This window comes from Cryptomeria japonica, chromosome 6 (genome assembly GCF_030272615.1).
Source record: "Cryptomeria japonica chromosome 6, Sugi_1.0, whole genome shotgun sequence".
In the NCBI taxonomy this organism is placed as follows: domain Eukaryota; kingdom Viridiplantae; phylum Streptophyta; class Pinopsida; order Cupressales; family Cupressaceae; genus Cryptomeria; species Cryptomeria japonica.
In genome coordinates, this window is record NC_081410.1 from 244,999,095 (window position 1) to 245,022,741 (window position 23,647).

The 23,647-nt window shown below is 39.2% G+C and overlaps 1 protein-coding gene across 1 annotated transcript in view; it reads right to left on the reverse strand.

Moving 5' to 3' along the window:
* Positions 1-523: 523 nt before the first annotated feature.
* The window catches only part of LOC131079756 (uncharacterized), a 110,833-nt gene continuing 87,709 nt past the window's right edge, over positions 524-23,647 (reverse strand). Inside the window, exon 5 of the mRNA XM_058017790.2 lies at positions 524-1,037. Within this exon, the coding sequence (XP_057873773.2) occupies positions 819-1,037 (219 nt within the window). The 3' untranslated portion in view covers positions 524-818. The remainder of the gene's footprint in view (positions 1,038-23,647) is intronic.

Sequence of the window (23,647 nt, forward strand, 5' to 3'; positions counted from 1 at the left end):
GCCTCACAAGTCTAATCAATGTCAACGGCTTTTTGATGTAATGCTTCTATCAGCCAGATATGATCACTCGACACAAATAAGCTATTTCAAGTTTCGACCATGTTCTTTCTCGATAAGTACTAGCCATCTCTGCAGAATCGGTTAGATAAAACCTCTATGCTCTCCCTTGGCGATACTCTTTGTCATTTAGGGACTTCAGAAGCCAATCTGCCAAGACTTCAGAAAGAATGATAAATCAAACTAGAGACTGAAGAAGAAATTGGCAATGATTGACATTATTATAGGGGCAAAGGAAAAAATGTATTTATTATTTCATTTGGGGTTTACAGCCTACAAAAATATCTCGACAATGTTTTATGAGCAAAGTTAGCATAGGAATTGTCCTCGAAATTGTTGCAGTGCTTAATATTAGTACTTAAATGCATGTTATTGCATTATAACTACCTAAAATGGAGGTTTGAGTTCATCTCACAGTGTTCTGTGGATGTCATTGATCTCACAGCCAAGCCACATATTAAAAACATGAAGAAAGTATAATAAATCATTAATAACAATTAGCACAAAATTATGTGCCTAGCACAAGAACACATCCATGATCTGCTTCCTGCTAATTTTTGAAGGTTATTCCAAGGGAAATTGTAATCAACCGGCAAAAAGAATATATCAGAAACATGCTTAACAAACAGAATAATATATTCATAACAAACCAGATAATGCTCTAATTGATCAATGGAGAAATCAATTTTACAAAACTGTACATTGTACGTAGAGTTTTCATTTACAGCTCTATGGAAGTCATCCTCCTCAAGAAAAACAGATCAAGGAGAAACAGTCTTTGGTTGAGATGGGAAAAACCTCACCATAAATGTTGTCATTGACCAGAGACAAATAATACCAAGAACTTGAAGGACGTTTAGCAATGTTGTCAATGAACCATTTATAGCCATGGTCTGTGGACTGGATTCTACTCCTCTTAGTGTGAACATTAAACCTCCAACTAGCTGTGAAGCCCTATTCAATTGATGGAGTCTATAAACCTGCAAAAGAAGAAAAGGTTGAAAATTGAATACTATTCCCACATCATTTAAATTGAAAAAAAAAATCCAAAACAAAGGTATGGAGTTTTTGGCATTGCAATGACCTAATTCATTTATCAAATGCATGTTAAAATAAATAATTCCACTGACCATATGCAAGTATAATTTATTACCATTAAGTTTCGGTCTCTCTTACTGTGCTTTAAAAATTAACACATGCCACAACTAACTCTTTGACCTTGCACCAAAGTTAGAAATGAGGCTATCTCAACAAGACAACTGTCCCACGATCTCTTTGCTACATTATTACCCTTCCAGATGAGCTCTACAAAAACCAATACCTGGACATTCACATGTTCAAAGTTGGTGTCCTTCACCTGAAAGCATTCGGACACAAGTTTGGAAGATGCCTCCATGGGTTGGAAATGGTACTGAATCTTGTTTTCTGTTTTGAAAAGAGTCTTACTTGTCTTTACACTTCAACTACTCAGGGTTTCTGCTTTATACAAGCAACACCTACATCTGCCGGACCAAAACAGCACTCCATTTTGACTAAAATCACAATGAGATCCTGACCATTTTGTCCTTAAAAACTGTTGTTTTCAAAGTTCGAGGCTATGTTGATAGTCTCCCTCATTAAGAGTACACAAACGACAAGTTAGAAAGTGCAAAGGAGGGAATTGGACACCCACTGTCACTGCTGTATTTGACTACAAATCACCACCTTCCATACTGAACTCTCAGCTGTTGGGAGGACCGAAAGTTACTGTTTAGGAATAAGTGATATCTGCTGTTTGCAAGGATGAAAACCACTGTTGTTTTGAGGTTTTAAGGAGGTAACCTGCTGTTTATCCCTCACAATCAGAACAGTCTTTGAAACCTTAGATGCTGTTACAAACAAATGATGATCATCGAAAGCCTCTGTACCACACCATTTCCAGGACAGGGATGGCGGAGGATGACAGGATGTGTTTCTGGGACAATAGGAGATGGGAGGCCTTCTTTAGGGGATGGCAGTTCAAAAAAATGAAATTCCTAACAATATAGGAAGTTTCAATTATTCATGTAAGAGCATTCATCATACACACTAAAGAATCATATTAAATAGCATTAGAGCTGAGTTGAAAATTCATGAGTGGACACACAAATTAACAAAATTTCATTATTTTCATTGTTACAAAGTGCCCAAGAGCAGCAAGTTACACTAAAAATGACAAAAATATTACAAAAATTGTGCTGCACCTATTCATCTGCTAACACTGCATCAAAATTGGATGCTTGATATGAATCACTCCCAATATTAGAACTGCCTCATCCAGTGATACCTCAAACAGCCCCTCTTGTGTCTCCTCCTCAGAAATTTATGTGCATCTGACAACACTTATGAGCCTGTCAATCCCAAAGTTCCAAGATCTTATGCACAGCCACCAACTTCTCTGATTGTCAAGAGGTAAGCATTATCCTCTTGACAGACTGAATGAAGCTTCATGTGGACCAATTCCTCTGCAACAAAGCAACCAGCAACCTATGAAAAGAGGTGAATGCCAAGCATCCTCAACTCTAAGGCATCCCTTCCGTGCAATTTCCAGCAACCAAAAAGGGGCATTTTGAGCTAATCCCTATTTGTCTTGGCCTCCAATTTGCTAAATGTTGGACCACAAAGATTGACAAAAGCAATCCATTGCTCTCAAGATTTGGATGCCTCCTCAATGTTGTACATCTTTCAAAGGGCTTTCAAAACCCTTTCACCTCTTCATCTTTGAATGAAGAAGAGGCACTCTCTTAGTTCTTGATGCATAACATTATGAATTTAGAGCATAAATTGTCATAAGAAGTGAGATCTTCATAGTATTCTCCTACCACATCACAATGGACTTAATGCATCCCCCGTACTCTCAAATCAAGGTCCCCACTATAAATTTCCAACTTCATGTAGCCAAGCATGTTGTCGAATGTCTTATAAATTTTGTCAAAAATAGGGGAGTTTGAATTAGCATACCTAATTACCCACATAGTGAGTGAGATGAAAATGCAAATGTATCTACAAACAAATATTCAAAACTTATTGACTCAATCCTAATTTAAATTAAGAAAAAATTTCAAATTTTGAAATACAAATAAACAAAACAAATCTGATTTAGTAAATTACCTCAAAGTTGACCACTAATCATCATGGATCTTTTGCTTCACACACTTCCCTTTAGTTGTGTTGGTCTTTACCCACTACCCCATTCACCATTAACTATCATTAATCATAGAGGCTCCCTATCTTCAAGCGCCTCTCTGACAAAGAGTACCTAGGATGTCTACTTTTCACAGGTTTAAGGAATTCTTTTTCAAAAGATTCTTGAAGAGAGTGAGGTATTACAATTAAAAATGAACATTTGTATGTCTAGTTCTTGCCACCACTGCCTTAATGCAATCTATCTTTTCAATGTCTTTCAATGTATTATTCAACACATAAACAAATGGGCTTCAAAAAATGTGTTTGAAACATCCTCTATCATCATGCCAACTAGTCTACAAACATGTGCTGAGTTGGTGACAACTTGAACATCTGATGTCCCAACCTTCTCTATGGCCACCCTTCAAAATATAAAAATTGAAAGTTTGCATCTTTGCACTTCCTTGATCAATCAATAGCTTTAAGAAAAAGAGACTCAACTACAAATGTAACTATGATATTGATGAGTGGTTGATGTCTAATATTACTCCACACATCAATGATAATTGAACAACCCATTATTATAGGTTTATCTCATGTTTGTTGATGTGTTTTTTATACACCTCAAACACAGAATAAAATACCAAGTATCTTAACCTCTCTTGGACAAAATCTCTTCAAATGCTAAACTTCATGATCAAATGAGGTGACTCCAAGGTTCCTATAGTCAAGTCTTGACTTTATATGTGGATAGACTCGGTGTATAGATGTGATTGCTGCTAATCCAAGGGGACTTACATTTATGAACTACAACTGGAACATGAACATCAAACTCAAATGAAAAAAAGGACAAAAGGGGAAAGGGTTTAGAGAATCTATGCTAACTCCTCCTAATTCCTAAGGACAATGACAAAAATGAATGATGCTTTGATAGACAAATCCTTCATGAAACTACTTTCTACTTAACTAGAGATAGCTCAGAACACCATAGAAAGAGTGTGATCTCCTAAGGTATTGAAAGATCTTCATATTGTAAACAATCCATTCAAAAACCCAACACTGATGCAATCCAAATGAAGTATTCACAATCAAACTTAGCCACAATAATAATTAGGTTCAGTCTAGCCATGCAAAACAACTTGCTATCAACAAGGTGTAAATGGTATGAACCGAAGGACTCATCAAATATCATCACACTTCTCCATTATAATCAATTAACTTTATCTAATTTGAGGATATAACAAGAAACCATGCAATATGTAGAAGAAACACCACTATCCACCATAAATTCAATGAAAAGTATGTTTATTTACATGCTATCTTACTACTATTAACCCTTTACAAATGAGGAGACTGAGCCTTATATAGAGGTCTCTTTACAATTCAAAGGCTCTAATTGATTACAAGATAAAACCCTAATTAGGGTTTGTTACCACAAACTCCTTCTTGACCAATGAGATCAATATATAATTAAGACACGTCCTTCTTTGAATGCCGACCAATGAGTGATGAGGTTAAGTACATTGAATATGGATGGTTTGACTTGGAGTGATGTGATTGGGTTGATGATGGCCAAGTGCCATCTCAACTTGCTCATCTTGTAACTCATCACAAGTGTTTGTGGTTGAGCAATATCTCTTGATGCTCAACATTTCAAATTGCTCCATGATGAATGTGATGACAGCGAGAGATATTCCCAAATTGCATCATCTTTGTTGATCAAGTCTCTCTTTGATTAACTCTTTTAAAACTATCTATCTTGATGATATTTGCTCTTGCACCTTTGGGAACCCCCTTCCTTGTGTGATATTTTGCCTTGATGATGCTTGATGTAGACTATGTGATGCCCATGGTTGATCTTCCTTTGTTCATGTTGAACTTGAATGCCTTGCCTCAATCCCTGCTTTGATTCGACTTCCTTGCCTTGCTGTATGAGGATACCTCCATGTTGTACCGTTTCTCAACCTCTTTGTACTGATAGCTTATTCTTGGATTTCCAAAGGAAAATCAAGATATCCTTATGTTTCTTCCTTTAATGATGAGCTCCCTATGCTGCAAAGCTAGCCCTTTGAATGCCTTGATTCTCTACTTTGTGTTATCTTATGAAATCTTCCCTTCAAGCCACCTCTTTGTATCCTTGTGCCCACTAATGAAGTCTTCCCTATTGAAGTCCGCTATGTGAGGTTACCTCTCCAAATTGATCCTTGTAATGGTGTTGCACCTTGATCCAATGCATTTGTCTTAAGACTGAGTATTTAATCTCCTTGTCGCTTAGAATGATTTGTATTGATATTATAAATCTTACACTTGCCTTGCTGAAGTATTCCTAATCTTTGCTTTGAGCATGCTGATGTTGATTTCCTCCATTTAATTCCTTGGATAGCTTGATCTTGCATCGTTGGGTGTGAAGTCTTTCATCCTTGTATTAAAACCTGCAAAAACACATTTTGCATCAATGATCATGTAACTGAGTGAAAACAAGACCATCACCATTAGAAATCAGACATCTCAACCTCTTTTCAATTCTGGAAATGATTAGTTGAGCCTAGACATATACTCGCAGATATGGAAGTTGTTTTGTAGGTCAGGTCTGATTTCACTTTTAACCTAAGTTGCTGAATCGTGGGGTTTTCCAGGCGATTCTGGGTACGAAACGTACCTGAATCAGATTCTGAAACAAATATCCTGTGGGCACTCCAGGGTTTGCATTTTTAGATACCGAAATGTTTAGTGATTCTAGTTTGATCTTTTTGATATTCTTAAGACCTACAGTGCTGATTGATTAGTGAACTCAGAACTTATCTATCATGAGATTATAGTTTGATCATTTTGATATTGAAAAATGAATTTAAATTAGTATTTTATGTTTCAAAATTTGAAATTTGTAATATTTCTGTTTACCATATGCATTGGTATATGACATTCTAAACTTAATTCTATTTTTTGGCTACATATATACATACATACAATAAACGTACCCAAAACGTATCCAACCCCCAAAACAATTTCTGCCGTACCGGCATTTCGTACCCACGTACCCATTCCCGTTCCCATACCCGATTCAGCAACTTAGCTTTTAACTATCTCAGATCAGACCCTAAAAAATGCTAAATCGCCCCCTGATCAAACTCGCATCCTGACTGATGCTAACAAGATTCTTCTAAAATTAAGCTTCTGATCTCCTGACTAAGACTTGCTGAGGTCTGCGCCCTTGAATGAATTTGACTGGATTAATATTTGAAATCAAGATCCATTTCCTCTTTATACCAACTCATACCCATACTATTGTACACTACCTTGCTTAGCCGAATATGTGTTCCATCCTTTCTATAAATTGCTTCGAATTTGCCCCTTATAGCCAACTAAGTATTCAATCCCCTTCAAGCAGGTTTAATACCCCTTTCGACGAGAATTTTGAGTGCATAATTTGGGTTACAATGTACAAAGTTAGGCATTAGATGCAAGTCGGTCATGATACATTATTTACTTTTATCTCCAAGTCGGCTGCTCAAGGCACTTTTACCACTAAAGAAGGGGTATAAATGAAGGGTTACCACTACACTACACCTCACTATTCAATGCCAAACAACAAATTCTACTCTGCTTATGGAATCAGGTCTGATTTTCCGATGCTTCTAGGTCTGATGCAAACCTAATCTGCCTTATCTCCATGTTACATTTAGGTCCACACGCTTCAGTTTAGGACCACCTTCACACGTTTTACCTTGCATTCACCCCAATCAAGTCCTAAAATGGTGTGGACTTTACTTAGGCATGGATTTTTGTGTCTCATGGACAAATCTACCCTTTGCATTTCATGGATTCCAGCACTTCGTGGATAAACTTGATCACTTCATTTTCATGTTGTTGATTCAGCCAAGGCAAAGGCAAGACTGATTTTCACTCCCAAAGTCATGGATTCTATCATTTACATCTCTTCAAGTTAAATTTAAAATTGATCGCATTGTCTTCAGCTCTCACCTATCACCTTGTCTGTGAGATTCAAGGACAAATTTGATTATTGCAACTCTCCTCCAAAATACCCCTCAAGACCTCTAAGTTGTAGATTTGATGCAGTCAAGGACAAGTTGGAAATATCATGCTAAGGTCGTGGATTTCTTCACTTCGTGGATTTTGTTGAGTTAAGGATAAGCATTACCTGAAAAATAAATTGAATGAATGATTCAATAATCGGATGATTACATTGAACGATATACACACGTATATATAGAGGTTACAAGACGATGTTCTATAATTAGAACATAACATTAAAGTAAAAGATTAAAGAGTTAAAAGCTAAATTAAGCTTAAAAGCTAATTAATTAAAAAGAAAAAGCTAAATGCTAAATAAAGCTTAAAAGCTAATTAACTAAAAAGCTAAATGACCATTAAACAAGGAACTAAATATAGGTGACTAAAATATAATTAAATATTCTAATACCCTCCCTTAATGGTCATGCTATCTATCACACCAAGCTGCCCTCTAAATTTGAGAAACCTTGCCGGGCTCAAGGACTTGGTGAGGATATCTGCAGTCTGATCTTCTGTAGGAATGTACTGCAGTATCACTGATCCATCTTCAACATGTTGGCGGATGAAATGACAATGAAGCTCCACATGCTTTGTCCGCTTATGGAAGACTGGATTTTTGGCTACTTTTAGAACCCCTTGATTATCACAAAACAAGGGAGTAGGTCCTGGTTGAGACATTTGCATGTCTGCAAGCATCCTACGTAGCCAAATTGCCTCACATGCTGCCTTAATAGTTCCCCGATACTCTGCTTCGGTCGAGGAAAGAGCTATTGCCTGTTGCTTCTTGCTGGTCCATGTGACTGCACCTGTACCCAAGCTGAAAACATACCCAGAAGTTGACTTTCTATCATCAACACAACCTGCCCAATCTGAGTTTGTAAAACCAACCAACCTAGGATCTTTGCTTCTGCTGTACAGAATGCCAAAATCAGGAGTGCCCTTCACATATCTAAGCACACGCTTCGCTGCAACCCAATGTTCAACTTTTGGGGCTGACATGAAGCGAGAAATATAGCTCACAGCATAACTGATGTCAGGTCTAGTGGTGGTGAGATAGATGAGGCTGCCCACTAGTTGCCTGAATGAAGAATCATCCACTACAGGTGAATCTGATTTGGCTGATAAATTTGAGCCCTATCTCCATAGGTGTAGATGCAAGTTTACAATCTTGCATTCGAAACTTATCTAGTAGGCTCTTGGCATACTTTGACTGAGAAATGAATATGTGGCTATCAGTCTGCCAAACCTCTAAACCGAGACAATAATGAAGAAGTCCCAAATCTGTCATATCAAAATGCTGACACAAATTCTGTTTGACCTGCATGATCAGATGTGCTGCATTGCCAGTAATGATGAGATCATCAACATAGACTACTAGAAATAGAATATCATCACTAGTATGTTTGACATACAAATTGGGATTTGAAGGACTCCTCTGAAAGCCTTGATCAATCAAGTACTTATCAGTTTTGATGTACCATGCACAAGGAGCCTATTTGAGGCCATAGAGTGCTTTGACTAGTCTACATACCTAGTGTTCCTTACCGGCAACCTTGAAACCTGGAGGCTGCGTCATGTAGACTTCTTCCTGCAAATCACCATTGAGAAAGGCACTCTTGACGTCCATTTGATGGACTTTCCATCCAAATTGAGCTGAGAGAGCGAGGACAAGCCTAATGGTACTCATCTTGGCTGTGGGAGCAAATGTCTCCTCATAGTCGATGCCCTCCTTCTGTGAAAACCCTTTTGCCACCAACCGAGCCTTGTACTTATCAAGACTTCCATCAGATTTATACTTGACTTTAGACACCCATTTGCAGCCAATGGGCTTCTTTCCTGGAGGAAGATCAGGCAATACCCAAGTGTTGTTTTTCAGAAGACTATGTTGCTCCGTTACCATAGCCTTTTCCCATTCAGGTACACCTCTAGCCTCTGTATATGTTTGAGGCTCATAAATACTATGAATGTTGGCCATAAGAGCAAAATTAACTGTGTGTTGTTGGCTCTTACCTCTAACGGATCTACCCTCAATGAGCTCATCATCATGAAGATCACCAATGGTCTTGGCCCACCACTTAGGCCGGAGAGTAGAAGTACCAACATCTGCTGCAGGATGAAGAGTGCCTGGAATATCTGGAGCAAGCTCCTCTGGATGTGGATCGTGAAGATCTTGAGGAAAGTCAGGGGGTGCAATGTCATGCCTGGAAGACCCCACAACTTTAGAGTCAACTAAATCTCTCCCATCAAGTGGAGCTAAGGAAAGACAAACACCCATACTTATAGCCTTTGGAGGGTGATCCTCAGTGCTCAAATCAAGAGAGGAAGGCTGAAAAGGCCCTCTTTCTTCATCAAATACTACATCTCAACTGAATATGAGGTGATTAGTGTCTATATCAACCAGCCGATATGCCTTGTGGTTGTCACTATAGCCGATGAACATCAATTTTTGACTCTTTGGATCCAGTTTGGTGCGTGTGGCATCTGGAATCCAAACATAAGCTGTAGAGCCAAAAACTTTCAAATGACTGATTTTGGGCTTCCTGCCAGACCAAGCTTCCTCTGGAGTCATCTTCTTAACGACCTTTGTGGGAGACTGGTTCAGAAGGTAGACTGCAGTGAAGACCGCTTCCACCCAAAAGTGTTTTGGAACATTTCTATGCTCCAACATAGACCGAGCCATCTCAGTGACTATACGGTTCCTGCGCTCAACAACACCGTTCTACTATGGGGTGTAAGGTGTGGTAAGTTGATGCTTAATGCCATGTGATGCACAAAAGTTGGTGAACTCTGTAGAACAAAATTCCCCTCCATTGTCGGACCGAAGAGTGACTATCTGACAGCTAGACTCTTTTTCCACTAAGGCCTTAAAGGTTTGAAACACGGTGAACACCTCTGATTTCTGCTTAAGAAAATAAACCCACATGCGTCTGCTGAAATCATCAACAAATAATAGAAAATACCTGCATCCAGTGATTGATGGAGTGTTCATGGGACCACAGATGTCTGCATGAACAAGTTGCAAGACCTTGGATGCTCTCCAAGCGTCTCCATCTAAAAACGGAGTCCTATGCTGCTTTCCAACTTGGCACGCTCTGCAAACTCCATGATTCTGAGTTTGAATCTCAGGTAATCCTACGACTAGATCCTCTCAAACCAACTAAGAGAGATAGTGGACATTGAGATGCCCATATCGCTGATGCCAAAGAGTGCTGATGGAAGTACTCCTAGCTGCCATGGCGAGCTCCTGAGAACCAGTAGAATCAACAAGTCTATAAAGACCATGATCCTCAATACCAATTGCAACTGTAGTGCGAGCCTCCCTGTCAACAATGTTGCACTTGTGCAACCCGAAGACGACATCCAGCTGTGGTGAATGCTGCATAATCTGATTGACTGATAGTAGATTGAGCTTCATACCAGGTACAAAGTATACATTGAGGATTATTAAATCCCTCCCACCAGATGAAATCTGAACGTTGCCCTTGCCGACAACAGTATACTCTTCACCTCCACCAAAGATCACTGAATCAGTGAAAGGCATGTACTCTGTAAACCAATCCCGACAATGTGTGAAATGTCGAGAGGCTCCAGAGTCAATGTACCAGGCTAATGATTGAACATCATCAGAGGAGGTTTGGGCCATGAACGCATAGAAGGCAGATTCCTTCTGATCAGGATGCGTGGCAGAATTGGCTTTCTGCTTGGACCCTCCTTGTTTGGATTGTTGGGATGCTATCAATTTTCGGCAATCTTTCACCAAATGGCCATATATATGACAGTAGGAACACTGTAAGTTCTTCTTTTTGGAAGACTGCTGAGGTTGACCTTGACCTTGTCCTTTCTGCTGGAAGGACGAAGCTTTACCCTTGTACTTATGCGAAGCTGAGGCTGTGAAAGCCTGTTCAGTGGATGAACTAGCGCTGCTTCCAAACTGCTGCTTCTATCGATCCTGTTGTAGCAGCTTGTTGCAAAGATCAGGAAACTTCAAATCAACACTAGTAGAGGAGATATTGAGCGTATCAATGAAATGCTCGTAGGATCTGGGAAGGCTTTTCAACGTGATCACTACCATATCCTCTTCCACCATGGTTCGGTCTATAGCTTCTAACTGATCACGGATGTCCTTGATCTTCGTAAGATGTGCCTGGATAGATGACTTCTCATCCATCACGATAGAAAACAACATATTCTTCAGAAAGAAAGCTCAACTCTTGTCGGACATTTCATGAAGATCCTTCAAAAGATCCCAGATCTCTTTTGCTGTTTTACCTGAAGGCACCTGTGGGAGTTGATCATCTGTGACGGAGAGTTTGATAAGCATAACAGCCTCTCGATTCTTCACATCATGTTTGTCTTGATCATCACATGTTGTTGTAGGACGAGATTCTTTGCCCAAAACAAGCTGATCAAGGCAACGATACTCAAAGATGGTAAGCATACGTTGCTTCCAGGTGTTGTAGTTGTGGCCGTTGAACTTCTGACTGTGTTCCAACATGATGTTGGTTAATGATGCCATCACGGAAATCGAGGTTGATCGAGGTCAACTAAGTGAAAGCAAGAGACAGAAGAATCTGATTTTTTTTAAAAAAAATCAGAATAGAAACAGCTGCTAAAAAAACTGAAACCCTATAGGAGAATTCCGGCACGAATTTTGAGCTTTGGAAGAAACCCAAAAATTAAAATTTTCTGCACACTTAAAACAGCATAAATGGTGCAAAAAAAAAATCAGCAAAAATCCCAACGTCCAACAGAAATTGTGACCTGTTTTTAAATTCCAAGGCAAATTTGCTGGCACAAAAATCAAGGCACGAAAAACGAGGCACCCAAAAAAATCTGAGACTAACCTAGAAAAGCTCTCGAAAAACCCACCAAGAATCTGAAAACAGAACGCAAATCCGACGGCTCAAAAATTGAGGCACGAAAAACGATGCACCCAGAAAAATCTGACGACGACCCAGTTGAGCTCTCGAAAAACCCACCAAGAATCTACAACCAAAATAAAATTTCGATTTGAACATAAGGGTCAAAACCCTAGTCAAAAATTGCAGAAACCCTAGGAAAATATTCAGCCTGCAAAGGAAGAGAAAAAAAAGGAAGAGAAAAAAATCTGTTTTTTAAAAAAAAACAGTTTTAAAAAAAAATCTCTTCAATAAAAACTTCGAAAAATTTTAATAACAAAAATTTTCGAGATTTTTAATTTCCATGCTTTGATACCATGAAAAATAAATTGAATGAATGATTCAATAATCGGATGATTACATTGAACGATATACACACGTATATATAGAGGTTACAAGACGATGTTCTATAATTAGAACATAACGTTAAAATAAAAGATTAAAGAGCTAAAAGCTAAATTATGCTTAAAAGCTAATTAATTAAAAAGAAAAAGCTAAATGCTAAATAAAGCTTAAAAGCTAATTAACTAAAAAGCTAAATGACCATTAAACAAGGAACTAAATATAGGTGACTAAAATATAATTAAATATTCTAATATTACCTTCCACCCTCTGTGGATTCTTCAACCTCATGGACAAACGTTGATCTTCACCTCAAGTCATGGATAAAGTTGATCATTTTAGTTCTTTCTTATGCTCATCATTAAAAACAATTTCTTTTGCAATTTTTTGGTTCAAAGACGAATTTGATTATTGCAATTTTCACTCAACATCCCCCTCAAGACCTCCAAGTCATGGATTTAGCCTAGGCGTGGATTTTGCTTGGGCGTTGATTCCTTGAGGTCGTGGATTTTGAGCACTCATGGACAAATTGTTCTCTACCTCAAGATCACTTCCTCTCCAACTCATTGATTTTGCTAAGTGAAGATGAACTTGTTACAAGGCTGACTCGATGTTAACTCTCCTTGCCATAGCTATTCTAAGCATTTAGTCACCAAAATCGGGTATTTTGCCTAACCCTTGAAAGATTGATTATCTTACCAATTCACTAAAGTCGTGGATTTGGGCAACTCATGGACAGATTTATCACTTCATGCCTAAGTCGTGGATTTTGGAGGTTCATGGATAAAATTGATACTACAACTACTACTCGACCTAGCCCTCAAGACCTCCAACTAGTGAATTTCTCCACCGAAGAATAGATTGATGATTCCACCTCTCGCCTATCTTGAGCATTGGGCCTTTCAAGTCGTGGATTTGAGCAAGCTATGGACAAATTTCTTCACCTCACCTCAAAATCGTGGATTTCATGAGGTCATGGATTTTGGCAAGGTGTAGATTCCTCCACCTCATGGAATTTTCAGTTTCATCCACACATATCTTTTTCTTGATATCCACCTTTAGGAATACTTCACATTACTTGATTGATTGCTACACTTAAGCTCTATATGATCATGACTTCATTGAGTTCATTCCTTGACCTCCTTGCAACATTGACACTGTGTTGACGTGTATTTTGTACACAATCATACACAGAATAAAATACCCAAAGGCATCTTATCCTCTCTTGAATAAAGTCGCTAAATGCTGAAGATTTCGCAAGAAGGATCAGTTAGGATGACTCCAATGTTCTTTTTGGTAGGGTCTCTACGTGTGGATAAGCACCAGTGATCGTTGTGATTTGCTGTGTCCTCAAGGGGCCTTACGTTGCCGAAGATTTTGCTGAACTAAACAAACTTCAAAAATAACAAAAGGATAGGGTTTTGCAAGAGGTCTAATTTAGTCTAACCCTAAGAATGACTTCATGTGGACAAGACTTGGCAAGATTCAACCAACTTCAATTTTGCCATAAAATAACAACTTAATTGAAATTGATGCGATCTTCTAAGGTAACAAATGGTTCTTCAACACATCAAAGATCAAAGACACTACCACGAAGGTACATATCCAAGATACAATAACGATTGAAGGTTAACTGATTCGAGTATTCTCCAGTCGACCACGCAACGCGTTCCTACAATCAGCAAGAAGCTAGTGGTTTGGAAAGCGAATCCTACCAAAGATCAAGTCCAACACTTTGTCCTTCGAATTAACACACTACTTTGATCGAGAAATGATTCAAGAAAATTGAACAACCATGAAGATAACCAAGAGAATTGCAACAAAACACCATAACTTCAATATTTCATTGATTCCAAAGTCATCATGTACAACAATTGTTTGAATTCTTTCTTCAAAGCTCAATCTTGCTACAAAAAGTAAATTGCTTCTAAACTCTAATCTCTCTCTAATACTGATTTTCTAGCTATCTCTCATTCAACTTTTTAAAATGAAATGAAATGAGGGTATAAATAGCATCCTCAATTACAATGAATGGTCCAGATCAAAAGTAGATCAATGGTCAAGATCATGACACCTAAACCCTAATTAGGGTTTTATTACAAAAGTTCCCCTTTTATTGCATAACATTAAATGCATAGCCAATTATAAATTTGGCACGAAAATCTAGGAGACATAGACCAATGACAATTAAGGTGCCATGTCATCTATAACAACCTCTCATCTAGAATCTTATTCCCTTTCCAATGCTCCTTTTTAGCATATGCAATGAATCTTGATACGATTCCCTCGATCTCAGCAATTGGAATCTTGGGAAGATTCTTCATTCTTTCTTCCAAGTGGATGACCTGATCAAATGCATCTAGAAGAGCTGCGTCCCATGTAAGTTCAAGTTCCTTAGTCTTTTCAATCAGGAGCATGGTAGCAAACATCTGGTCCTATTGCTCATCTGTGATATTGGCGTCCTTGCAAAAGATGACCTTAATCCTATCCTCCAATTCCTGCAAATCCACATCTGTCTCAACTTCGATCCTCCTGCCAAGAATGGTACGAAGTACCTCAAATACTCTGTCCTGGATCGGGTTGATCACCTCCTCAACATGACTGCACCTAGTACTGATGTCCTCAAAGAGAACTTCCTTCATCTGGAGTAAGGTTGACCACTGAAGTAAACTGTGAGGTCCTCCATCCATAATCTTTTCCTGCGCTACGACCTTCCTCGATGTTTGTCTAATTACTTTCAAGACAGGAATGATAACATCCTTGGTATGAGCAAAAGCGGCTACCGTTATCATCAAATTGTGGATGATCTCAAGAACCTGAATAGCCCTATGAATAGTCTTCATCATCCTTGTTGCAAATTCTATGGCAACTGTATGAGATTTATCCATCCAAGTACTCATACGCTGGACCATACTCCTGAATCTCTCTGCCTCACCAATTGATTGAAGGGGAAGTGCCTGTATAGGTGATCTTGCTGGATCCTAACGTCCTAAAGGCTGATTGAGATGGCTGAAATATGTTCTCCATGCACTGACCTCCCTCTCAAGCTTTCTACTCTTCTCCATTTCTTCTCTAAGCTTGTCCTTCAATGCCTCAAAGGAATTTGTGGCATCATCTAGTGTCTGCTCAGCTATGGATGGACCTAGCTCAAATGTCTCTATATCATATTCCTCTGCTAGGATCTCACCTTCGTACTTGTCTACTGCCGGTGTAGCTATCTGTAATTTTCTGGATCCAGTCTCATCTCTAATCGTCTTGGACATCTTGGTAGCCTTTCTCTTCTCTGTCACTTCCTGGGAATGTCCAACAAGGCTCTCTAAATCAATTACATTGTCCTCGTCCTCTATTACGATCACCTTGGTTAATCTTTCCTTCAACCAATCTGGGATGGCCGATCTTGTCTCTTTGACCTGTATTTCCTTATGCAATATTTCTTCTTCTCTGTGAGGAGATGTTACCTCGTCATTGTCCTTGTCTTCATGTAATCCATAATCTTGGAGAGATCCACTTGGTGACCCTTGAGGTACCTGTCCTTCTTTATCATTCTGAACCATCGACTCCATAGACTCTTCCACTTCAAGTGTCCTTTTCTCTTGTCGAGAAGATGTACCGGATGAACGATCTCGGCTGGCCTCTTGTCTCTTCTTGGAAGATTCTCTCTTTCCAGGTCTCTCTTTCCTCTTCGAGCCTCTTGGATGGAGATCGCCTTCACTTGCACTTCAAAGGTTGCCTTCATTTGCATTTCTGGGATTAGGATTACCTTCACTTACACTAGCTCCACCCTCAGCTGGTTTCTCTTCCAAAGTGAAAGTCATAGCTATGCCTTGCTCTCTCAACTTCTGATGCTGCACATCAACCCACCTGCGAGTACAAGACAAGACCGGAGCCATCAAAGCATCTAGATCCACGACCTCGGGCTCATTCCAATCTAACCTTATTGATTTGCTTTCTCGATCATAGGATGACTGGAGATGTCTGCCACTGTCTTGAGCTTGGTCGGCCACTCTGTAAATCTTACATTCCCTGATGAAATCCAAAGGCAATCTAGAATGCATCTTTCTTTTCACTTCAAGATCGTCTAAGAGATTCATCATAAAATCTTCAATCTGAAACTCATGCTTAAACTTCCTACCGACTGTCTCTTCTATATATCCATGTGGATCAAAGCTCTCCCTCAAAGCAAAGAATGAAAAAGAATACAAAGCTAACTCCTTCTCTGCGTCATCCATGGCTAAAGCATTAGGACATACCTCAACTGAATTGCCCAATACGATAGGTACAGGAACTCCATTTCCATGTCTGTGTTTGAATGCCTTCGCATAAGCTGCCAACTGTCTTGTTACCTCAAGTAACACTATTCTGTCTGTCGGATATCTCGGCAACATGTATGGAGGTGAAGGACATCCATGAACTCTGATATAAGTAAACTTCGGAAATTGGATAAACCAAGCACCGTACCTCTTTACTAGTTCCTGCGCATCCTGAGATAATCTGTTGTGAATCCCGCCTTGCAACGTCCTTGTGATGTTCATAGTGAAGGTATCATTAACTAACTTGTAGTTGCTTCCTGGCGGATGATGCAAGTGAACATAGGAATCACAAACTCTGACCTCGCCGGGCCCTCTTCCAATCACTCCTCTGTGAGGTAGTCCTGCGTACTCGAAGCTCTTGATCAAGGCATAGATGACGTATGAACTCATGTGGAAGGACTTGGTAGCTTTGAGTCTCCTCAACTGTACGTCCAAGCAATGGCTAATCATTCTAGCCCAATGAATTGTTCCTTTACCCTGAACTATCACCTGGATGAAGTAGAACATCCATTTTTCAAAGTAAAAAGCTTGAGGTGCACCTGTGACTCGGTTGAGCATTGTAATCAAATCTCTGTACTCCTCCTGGAAATCAATCCTGTGTGGTGTGTTCGGTACCTTACTCAGGCGAGGACGACTCTTGAGTAACCAGTTCTTGTTAATGATGCTTAGACAAGCATCTGGATCATCTTCGTACATTGACCTGGCTCCTTCTATGCTCTTGTAGACCATATCTCTGTGCTCTGGAAGATGGAAAGCCTCACTTATAGCTTCCTCTGAAAGATACGCCAAAGTGTTTCCTTCCTTGGACACGATCGTTCTGGATTGAGGATCATAATGACGAGCACACTCGATCATCAACTCATGGCACTATACTGCTGGAGGGAAGCCGGCCGCCTTAATGATGCCACTTTCAATTATCCTCCAGGCGACAGGTGATGGCTTGCCAATGTAAGGGACCTCTCGAAACTTCTTCGTGCTGAAGTTGCCCAAGTTGGTATCTCCAATGTTGCTCCATTTAGACACGATCTTGGTCTCCACTTCTTCAGTCCTTTGATCTTCCTTCATGAGAGCTGGACGGCTGGTGGATGCTCCCACCTTCGGGGTTGCCATACCTACACAACATTTCATAATAAGAACTAGATTTTGCAATGCATAACATAGATTAGATTAAAGATTAATTTTAGGAAACCTCATGATAAGTCTTTGAGTTATCATTTCCTAAAAAAAACGATTGAGCTAATGGAATTCAAAATTTCAAAATTCAAAATTTAAGCTATGACGATCAACGTTCAAAATCAAAACAATAAATCAATATCGCCATACCTTTCTTGAGAGCTAACACTAAAATGCAAAAAAAAGAATCGCCTAGGCAAAAATCGAAATTAGATGGCTTCAACGTGATCTCCTTCAAATGAACGTCCTCTTTATCAATTCGCCACCCTTGGGGATGTCTTTGACGTGATCTTCAATGTCCTTGGCAAGTTCGCTCAATATGGAAACTAAGGTTCGCACCTCCCTTTGCTAAATTCGCACTCTCTAAACACAATTCGCACTTCTCCTTCCAAGATCGCATGTGAGATGATAAAATGATAATGTGAAAATGAAAATTTTCACCCTCCTTTTATAAGCGCTCACCTCTCATTTACCTCTAGGCCGACTTTTATAATATAGCAATTAAAAACAAATTTTAAATAAAAAAACAAGGCCGACTTTTGTAAAATAAACCCAAGCGCTCCATTTTTCATTAAAAAAAATAATTAATTAATTAATTGCCATCGTTTTTTAATTAATAAACTCGATTTTAAAAGGCAAAAAATCAATTAATTAATGTCCAAGCGCAATTTTTAAATGCTAATTAATTGAATTTTTTGAATTTGTCGATTTTAGCATTTAAAATAAATTCAAAAAAAAATTGCTTTAGCGCCAAAAAATTGGAGAAGTGGAAAAGTACAAACCTCATCGCCCTGGTCCCTGACTGAGGGACAGGAGCGATCTACCATTTTAGCCTGGAATCTCTTGCTTTTGACGTTCAAAATCTTCATCCTTACGTTGAAATTGGCATTTTCGTTGGGAAATTCGAGCTTGATTGACTTGCTTGTGCGAATGAGTGCCTCTTGAGGTGATATCGCCCTGGTCCCTTGGAGAGGGACAGGAGCGATCTTGGTGTTTTCTCCTTGATCTTGCTTGTTCGATCACCAATCTTCACTATATGGCAAGTAATAACATTGTTTCTTCATTCCACTTTTACTTCACTTGGCATCTACAAGGCATTTTGATGTTTAAATAGATTATCGCCCTGGTCCCTTGGAGAGGGACAGGAGCGATCCTGAAGTTCTAGCCAAAATTTGCTATCTTTCAACCTTTGTTCTTTGTTCATTGCTTCCTAAATGATGTCCTTGATCTTGTGTATCCTTGCCTTGTCTTGATTTTGAAGGAAAATAAATGATCTTGTGCAAATCGCCCTGGTCCTTGGCTCAAGGACAGGAGCGATATAGGTTCCTTGGCTCAATTAATGACCCTTTGACGTTTGAAACCTTTGCATACCATCTTCTTAAAACGCTTTAGACCCTGTGCAACCTTGTACAACCTTGACTTGGCGTGAATTTTGAATGAATTAGCAAATATAGTAAATATCGCCCTGGTCCCTGACTGAGGGACAGGAGCGAACTTCAATGTCCTGGGCTCATGCTTGCTTTCATCAACTTGCCATTGCTTTCATCGTGTAAAACGAAGTCCCTTGATCCCTCTTGGCCACTTGATACTTGATAAACCTTTGAAAATCTAAGCCTTTGTGAAGATTTCGCTCTGGTCCCTGGTTGAGGGACAGGAGCGAACTTGGGTATATAATGAAAATTTTCCATCATCTTAACTTGTAATTGTCTTCAAAGTGCAAAACGATGTCCTTTACTCCCTTTCAAACATTCAAAATGTGAATAGCAACCCAAATTTGGCCTTATTTGAACACTTTCGCTCTGGTCCCTGACTGAGGGACAGGAGCGAACTGGGACATTTGGTGTAATTCTTTCAATATTGGCGACTTTTGATACTTCGTTCTTCATTGAGACGCTTCAAAACGTCCTTGCCACCTTTCACCTTGACTTGGAGAGGTAAAAACTTAGAGGAAAGGCAACATAACCATCATATCGCCCTGGTCCCTGGCTGAGGGACAGGAGCGAATTTGTACTTATAGGCTCCATCACACTTTGTTAACTTCAAAATTTATCTTCAACGATCTTGTTGTGCATCCCTTCATTCATCCATGGCTTGGAATTCATTCAAACTTGGCGAGAAATTAACCTAAGGCAAAAATCGCTCTGGTCCCTGACTGAGGGACAGGAGCACCTAGGCCAATTTGGAGTTCATTAGGTGTCTTGCAATCTTCAATATGTATTCAACGGGTTCATTTCACCTTCCTTTCTTGCCTCAAACCCAAAACTTGCTTGCTTTTTGCCCGAAACATGCCTCATGAGGAATTTCGCTCTGGTCCCTGGGAGAGGGACGGAGCTACACTGAACTTCGCCCTGGTCCCTGGCTGAGGGCCAGGAGCGATTTTGCTTCAAAGTCATGTTTTCTTCATGTTTGCGCTTTCAACTTATATTCAACTGATGAAACATATCTCCTTGGTTCTCTTCAAATCGTCAAGTTGCTCAAATCTTGCAAGGACAAGGCAATGTTTGGTTTTGAGCTCCAGTCCTCCACTGAGGGACAGGAGCGATTTTGACTCCTGGGGCATTTCCGTGCTCATGAAATTCTTCAAATTATATTCAATGGAAAGATAATACCTCCCTTTACCACTTCCACTCAAAAAATCATCTTGATCCTGCAGGGACAGTAAGATTTTTGAAAACGAGCTTCGATCCTTCACTGAGGGACAGGAGCGATTTTGCTCCTACAGGCCAAAATATCATGATTTCGGGATTTTGATCACTTCACAAGGTAAAAACAAGTCATTTCCAATGCCCGGGATCAAATATCAAAATTTTCAAAATTTGGTCAAAATCACTCAATTGGACAAAATTCACAATTTCATCATTCACACTTAGACAAATTTAGACTCTTCATTCAAAATTCCAATTGAAAATAGACCAACTCACTTAGCCTCTGGCGAATTCACTTTATTCAAAATTGCATCCTACGAAAGGAAGCTCAAAAAACTCCCAAGACTGACTGGACTCTGGCCTGAAAACGTCAAAACGGGAACCCTAAGGCTTGACCCTAAATCCAGACAACTGACAAACTACCAAAACCCTAAAAAGCAGAGCGAAAGGCGAGCAACAACGAGCAAAAAAGAGGGGGTCCCCATTTAAATGGGGCGATGTGTGAAATGGTCACAACACACTGCTTGACAGCTTTCCTAACTTGACAACAACATTTTACTCTTTTCACTGTCTCGACTCTACAACTCAAACCTATTGCTCCACCATAGACTCCAAACATGAAACATGACTCCCTGACTTGACCACCTTCTGACAATCAAGGCACTACATCTTCTCAAAAGGTTCAAGACACCAAAATTATTGCCAAACTAGACAACTATGCTAAAACTTGTTGGTTGAAAATTTTGTGCACTTGGGGAAATATACAAAATTGTGGTTTCAACCACAGCATGTGAGTAAAACTCTCCTAATTAAGGGAAGGCTCCCCCTATCTAACTACAACTTTGAAAATAAAATAGGATGGGACAGCAGTCTTTCTTCTTCTTTCAAGAAAGACAATATCCTTTTCTCTTCACAAAAAAGGATAGCGATTTGATATAAACAACATAACCACTTTCAAAATGAAATGAGAGAAAGGAAATGAAGTTTCCTGAAAGCACAAAGACTTCCGTCACTTCCTTCGGGACGGGACAACAATATCAAGCTCAAAGACTTGATTATGTGAAGTCCTATCTACCCTTTTCTATACTAATGCTATAAAGAACAAATTTTAACAACTCAAAGACTGGGATATCTTATTCTTTTCTACTTAAAACAATGGGAAGTAGTATAAGCTCAAAGACTTACAGCTATTTCTCACAGAATCTATTCCTAAATTCTCTTAAGAACAAGTGAAAGCACAAAGACTTGCAGCTTCTCTCAACAAAATATTTATTCTAATCTATATTAACCTCAACTACTTGCAGCACAAAGACTGCAAATCAGATGCGATTAAGCTCTTTAAGGAACACTTGCAAGAAAAATAATATAGAACACAAACTCAAGTATGTAGCACAAAGACTCAAAGCTTGAGCAATTTTCTTCTATTCCTTTCAATTCTTGAATTTACACATGAAAGCTCAAAGACTTCTTTGCTGTAAATTTGGCAGAGTTTTTGCTTGTTTTCCAAAAGATAAAGATTACAATAGACCCCTCAAGTATTTATAGAAGAGGAGCCTTGAGAAAAAGGTGGGAGGACCCTAAACTAACTTGAGAGATTCTCTCAACCACCAAGACATATTCAATAACTAACTAAGACTTTAATAACTAACAAAGACTTATTCCAACTACAGTCCTAACTAAACACAACTTGAAGTTGCCTTACATGTAATTACAAAAGTGCAAGTAATGAGTTAACTTGCATTTTACAAAAATACTTTTACATGTAACTTGTCGAAAGGAAAACTACAACTAAAGATTACAAAAGTGGGAAAATACAACTAAGTGTTGAAAAACACTTAAGTTGCAGCACGTGAAGACACGAATCCTTTAAACTTCTGGATGATCATTTGTAGTTCCTCAGGATCCGGTTCATGGGTGTTCTTGGCAACAACCATAGTCTTCACGATAGTATCATGACACCGAAGGAGCGCAGAGTTGTTTTTATCCAGGATGGACTAGATTTCATGCAAAAAGACTTGGTGTTTCATCAACATTTGAATTGAAGTGGCCGAGAATTGTTCGCTCCTCCATTCATTATGAATCCTCATCTGTAAATCAGCAAGAACTTCTTCTTCTGGAATCAGCTCACCATCCTGACTTAATATGTTGCAAGAGGCCCTTTCACAATGTGAAACAATATCTCGGAAAACTTCACCCCGGAATCTCTTTGCATCACCGATCTCCTCAATGAGGGATTTAAGAATAAGGGCCTTGTTTTCCAGAAGCTCTTCAAATTCCAAGTACATGACCCTGGAAGAGATGATGGCATGCTCCTGTAAAACACTCAGCTGTTGTTGGGGCATGGTACGTCAGATTGTCAAACTTTCTTCAACACTTTCCAGATTCTTTTTGAAAGTATCAGAAGTCTAATCCAGTTTCTCCTCAATGGTTTCCAACTTAGACATCATCTGAAAAATGTCTTTCATTACCTGTGCACATAGATCATGAAGATGATCAACCCAGGAATCCAGTGCTTGTACCTTCTGAGTAGCCCTTTCCACTCCACGAATTGATTCTTGGGAACCAGAAGAACCTATGGAGTTACTCCATTTAGCAGCAAGTTTTGTGATTTTATGAACAACTGCCATAAGTTGTCAGTTTTCCTCTTCTAGCTTGTCTTTCTTTGCTAGAAGTTCATCACACCTTTGTACCAGCGAAGCTACAGAAAACTGAGCATCATGTTTAATGACCTCATGCATTTGTTTGCCCAATTCCATCCTTGTAACCTTATAATCAGCAGCTGACATTTCTTCAAGTGGCTTATCTGCAATGGGTTCTACAATTTCAGCTACCTTCATCTTGTTACTGTCAATGGTTACTCTGGAGATAGTCTTGGCCTTCTTAGCAACCTTGGATCTGGACTGTTTTAGGTGCTGATAATCAAAGGCATCAGGTGAGATTTCTTGCTTCTTCCTTTTTGGAGTAAAAGCGCTAATCCGTGGGGGTAAAGTCATCAACTCCCCTTCAGTAGCAGTTGTAGGCAAAGGAGAAGCAATTTTTGTTTGAA